Genomic DNA, 5,350 nt, shown 5'->3' with positions numbered 1-5,350 from the left:
CCCTCATTGCAGTGTAAAGAAGATTCATTTTGATAGCCATTTTGAAGACTTATTTAGGCAAAATATCTGGAAAAATGCCATATAGAAGATCCCTGACATATTAGGTTCCCTTTAAGTGAATGACTTATTGCCACATTGTCACACACAGAGAGACAGGACCACTAGGGGGTGCTATGGCTTGCACAGAGGTGGTGTGAGCCCTGAGAAGGGCCAGGACACAGAGTCTAAGCAATAACCAGGTTTTTTCCAGAGCCGCTGTCTACTGCCAGGTTGCAGTCCTTGGGCACACCAAGCTGGTACCAAATCACAAAACAGTCGAGGAAAGCTGGGTTCGAGACAGGCAGCAAGCAAGTAAGGTCAGGTCACACGCCAGGGGTCAATTGCCAGAGATCCAAGAGACAGACACCAGTGACACAGGGGCCATTGGGGGCACAGGGAACACAGGAGACACTGGAAGCAACAGGAGGTACAGGTGACACAGGGATATCCACAGACTGACAGGAACACTGGAACAGCACAGGGAAGTAGGCTGGGAACTAACAGACTGGACAACAATGGGTTAACACAGGAACTGGACACAGGAAACAATGGATTAAGCAACAGGTTTACAGAAACTAGCTCAAAGAACTAAGGACTTGGCACTAGTGGAGATTTGCACCAACACTTAGTGCAGTGTGTGAGCCAACTAAATAGTCAGGGCTAGTCCAGAGGCTATTTTCTGATTGGCCAGCGGATTGGATGGAACTGATAAAGCTTGGGAACAGAGGCACGTCCAGCATCAAAACTGCCAGAAGAGAGGTGTCTGCGCTTTAGAGGGGAAGAGGTAAGTGTGACACACATATTTAATATTAAATAAAAGAAGGGCTAGTTAGATCAGGTGATGTGAGAAAAACCCAACGGAGCGAGGAAAGAAAATGGCAATACCTCCCAGAAAGAAAAGAAAAGCCAGGATGGCACAGGATTCACTACGCTCAGTTTGCAGTGAGGTCTTTTTACCAATATAGGTAAGTATTTTTTTGGGGGTCTGAAATTTCTACTTTAACTTGTATTTACTGCCAGTTTATATTAGTTGCGAGGAATTGCACAGATCTCATGCTTCAGTGGAGGGGTTGTGAAGCCAACGGCACCAGTGATGTCCAGTTTAGCTCCGGGTGGAGCCTGGAAGGTGAAGTTTTGCAGCAGTGTGGTAAAAAAGAGGAACAGTTCCATTTTAGCCAAGGTCTCTCCAGCACAACTTCTCTTACCTGGAAAAAAGTAAAGTAGGAAAATGATTTTAGAAATATTGGCTTTGATGAGTATTTACTATATTATCTGTTGTATTAGCATATAGTTACAGTAGGACCCTGGATTCACCCCCATCCTATAGTTTTCAGTAGGCAGCATGTAGTGGCATACCCGTTGTGCTCCTTCCACAGCTTTGCTTTATGTGCATCTGAATTTGCAAAGGCTTCGATCAGATGTACAAAAAGGGCCAAAGACCCTCCTCAGCCAACAGAGGGCCCAGTGGAGATCCCAAGTAAGCTCCGTCACTCGTTTCTTCACAGGGGCCCACTAATGCCCATGTCTGCCGCTACATTTGGTTTATGTAGAATGGATTTCTATCCTTTGTGGATATTGAGATTAAATTAAAATTTCACCAATGCTATTTATGTACAGCTACCAGAAGGATAATTGGTCCTCCTTTAAAAGGAAACACAAGCCAAATATAGATAAAAATGTCCACCACCCTCTCATCCTCAGTTACATTGTTTTTCAGCCTGTCCAAAAATGACATAACATAAGATTTGTTGTATGCCTTTTCTTTTTAGGGATACTTTTTTGAACAATTCTACACAAATGGGTAATAGTTAAAATGGATCATCCTATGATACCTTTAAAATTCCTCAGAAATTACATAAATGATGGTTCTTACTCTAATTACACACTAAAAAGTGAGCGTGAAGTGGGTGGAAGGTGCTTTAAATCATTTTTAAGCTTGTGCTTCCTGTGGAAGGAGGAACCCTCATCTGATCAGTTTTCACATTTTGTGTCTTAATCATTAATGTCATTAATAAGTTACAATTAAAATAATAATCAATGTGTTTTGTTTGTATGGCATCAATAATTGTGGTTAATGTATGGCAAGGGTATGATTACATTCCAGTAAATGATGCCTATTTTTCAATCTCAGAAAACCAATCCTTGTGATATCTATGGATTATGGACCCTAGTTGGTGCCTCTGTTGACCTAGCCTGTTACTGTTACATTGTACTTTTTAACTCTTACAGAAATACTCACCTGCAGAAAATGGTAGAAAAGCCTCATTCTTAACAAAGTTGCCCTCTTTGTCCAGGAAATGCTGAGGATAAAACTCATCTGGCTTCTCGAAGTGTTCTTTGTCTTGTAGGACAGAATATAGTAATGGAATCACTTGAGTCCCCTGCACATGACATATGAGTGAGATGTTTGGATGAATTATAATTTAGCTCATTCAAGTCATAGTCATATTTAGGTATTTTTAACTTGCATTTGAGTTGATACTTAGATATCTCTGAAATTCTTTAAAGGTGTTTCTGACCTTTATTTGATCCACCTTTTGACCTTGATTTTATCCTTTTCTGATCTGCAGTTGTCCACTTTTTTCAACCTTGTTTTGAATTGCCATTGACAAATATAAGGGGAGTGTTGGTATACACTGTACGTTGTAAGAACAGGAGTTACAATGAAACTGGTAAATTAATCTGTTTCACCCTTTAGATGTCTAAAGGTTTCAAATGGTAAATAAAAGCAGAAGTAAACCCAAAACTAATCCAAAACAAAAAAATCACACATACCTTCAATCCCACAGTTCAGCCTGTCCGTCGGGGGGTTCCTTCCATCAGGTGGCTCATTGTCCTGGTATCAGTTTTCGGTCCAGCACAGAGGGAGCACCAGGTGCCTCCATCTTCTCCTATTTTCTTCCTCGTTCTTCTTCCTACGTCACCCAAACTGTACTGTGCTGGAGCGAGATCAAGTGACGTAGATTGGGAAAAAATTGTGCATGCGTGAGATTATCAATTTTTTTCCCTATTGATGAAAGGGCTCCTCTGCGCATGGCCAGGATGCTTGGGCATGTGCAGAAAGAGCAGCCAAGAGCCTCCCAGTATGTGTGACGTGCTCTGTGCTCCCATTCATTATTGATCGCCTAGGCGATAGAGAATTAAGGAGGTGGTGCTGCACATTTTTTTAAAAAAAGGGTGTTGCACTTAAAAAAAAAAAACACAAACAAACTGAATTTTTACTTTAAATAAAGGGGTTTGTCTACCCTTTTATGTAAAGTGAAAATTCTGAGTTTAGGTACGCTTTAAGTAAATAAAAAAAATGATACTATGCATATTGCACAAATATGCAGCCTGAATTAGCAGTGACAAGGTCTATAATCAGGTCTGAAACTAATTTAAGGTGGGTGTGTGTTGGCCACAAAATATTTTTTTGAGCTATCAAACACATATAAACAGCTGAACTTTTCTATTTTCTGAAGCATAGGAAGGTTATTTATCCAAAGGTCATTATCCAAAAACCTAAAACACTCAATTGGGAATTCCCTTATCATATATATATATATATATATATATATATATATATATATATATATATGTGTGTGTTATTATTCCCTGTTGACCTGTATTATACTCACAGAACTTTCCTAATCAAAATGAGTGAACATTTGTATTTTTCAACCAGCAGGAGACATGACAGAGCAACAAATTGCACACAGGGTGTGTATAGAACTAAATCGCCGTGCTCGCCTGAATTTGGCTAATCAAGGTTGTCACACTTCACCTGACAGGTTTTGTTACATATTTGGGAAGTATCATGTAAAAAACAGCAGAGGAACATCACTGCTTTCTTTAATTTTGCATATTTTGGATTGAAGTTTGGGGAACATGACAAGTCATGGGCTCCACATAAAGTCTGCTATATTTGTGTATTATAATAAATTACAAAAACCACAGGACTAAAAACAAATATGATTATTTTTATTTTTTTGTACCTAACAAGCCCAGTGATTTTTGTAATTTAATATATTATATGTATTTGGGATGTGGTACAATATTGTGATCAGTGAAACACATGCATAGTTACATATGCTGTATTTGTCTGGAAGAGCTTCGGCAGTAGTCCCAAGTTGAGTAGGGAGGGAGTATACGTCGGTCTTGACATCCATAAACTAGTGAAATATGTTGATAAAATTAGAAGAACTGTGTTGTTCAATGAGCCTATAGCTGTGCTTCATTCACTTTTATTTGGACTACTTCCCGGAGAACTTAGATGTGGTGAGTAAAGAGCAAGCAAGCCGTTCCAGTAAGATATGAAAGAAATTGAATAGGGGGTACCAGGAATGGTGAAATGTTTGCATGAATGCTGAATATTGCTGGGGTCTGCAGAGAGAAAGTGTGGAAGAAAAACATAAATGGAGAAGCCTCAGGAGAAGTTTTGAAAGACAGCAAAAATGTCATTGAGTGTTTGAGTAGAAACCTGTTTAATACTGGCTTATTCTATTTTTTTACTTGTTCTATTTGGAATTGTTGTCTTGAAAATATTTTAAAACTGTGACGGTTCATAAAATTTGAAAAACAAATATTAAATTAGTGATCGGTTATGGGAGTAATATTTTTTGAGATTTTATCTGCGTGAAAAAATTGATGTTATTTTGAATTCAGCGCCCCAAACAGCTGAAATACTGAAGACACTTTTTAGGTCAGAGAAATGTGCAGGCTTGTGTTATCTATCATGGAACTATCCCCCAAAATAAAGATTACCAGTTTTACCAGATGGACTGACCATTTAGCACCCCGATGTGGTCCTGTTGTACAAAGGCAGATAGATTATTTTTCTGCAAAAATATTACAGAGGTTACATGTTCCTCTAAAATAAGCCAGAACATAACAAATACTGAAAATATATATTTTTTTCTACCTAGAATTTTGTAAACCAATATCATATTTTAAGCTCTTTAAAAAAAAAAAGGATACAATGTGATGCTTACTTTGGGTATAAAGAATCCTCTAAATGTCACATCTTGAGTGGTGGCATGTGCAATGCTCAATGGCACAATGTTACCAAACCTTTGGATTTCATGGATGACGGCATCAGTATACGGCATCTCTTTTCTATGTATCACACGAGGTTCCCCAGAACCAAGAACTTTTTCAATTTCTTTCTGAACTTTTTCTGTGATTAGAAAGGTAGATAAATATAGGCATATTTACGGTAGCTATTTCAGATATTGCAGATTGTCCTGAAATAAATGAAATTGCCAGGGTACATAATATGTAAATGCTATGTGTAGGTTCAAGGGCTGTTTAGTACCAAAAAAATCACTGACTC

General features: G+C 38.4%; 1 protein-coding gene across 1 annotated transcript in view; it reads right to left on the bottom strand.

The window, feature by feature from the left end:
• Positions 1 to 808: 808 nt before the first annotated feature.
• The window catches only part of LOC140328584 (cytochrome P450 2K6-like), a 24,634-nt gene continuing 20,092 nt past the window's right edge, over positions 809 to 5,350 (bottom strand). The window contains exons 6-8 of the mRNA XM_072408311.1: positions 5,010 to 5,194; positions 2,279 to 2,420; positions 809 to 1,244 (exon numbers count right to left, since the gene is read on the bottom strand). Of these exons, the coding sequence (XP_072264412.1) occupies positions 1,066 to 1,244; positions 2,279 to 2,420; positions 5,010 to 5,194 (506 nt within the window). The 3' untranslated portion in view covers positions 809 to 1,065. The remainder of the gene's footprint in view (positions 1,245 to 2,278; positions 2,421 to 5,009; positions 5,195 to 5,350) is intronic.

Source organism: Pyxicephalus adspersus, chromosome 4 (assembly GCF_032062135.1).
Source record: "Pyxicephalus adspersus chromosome 4, UCB_Pads_2.0, whole genome shotgun sequence".
NCBI classification, from domain to species: Eukaryota; Metazoa; Chordata; class Amphibia; order Anura; family Pyxicephalidae; genus Pyxicephalus; species Pyxicephalus adspersus.
The sequence above is the reverse complement of the archived record's forward strand: the minus strand, read 5'-3'. Positions and strand labels throughout refer to the sequence as shown.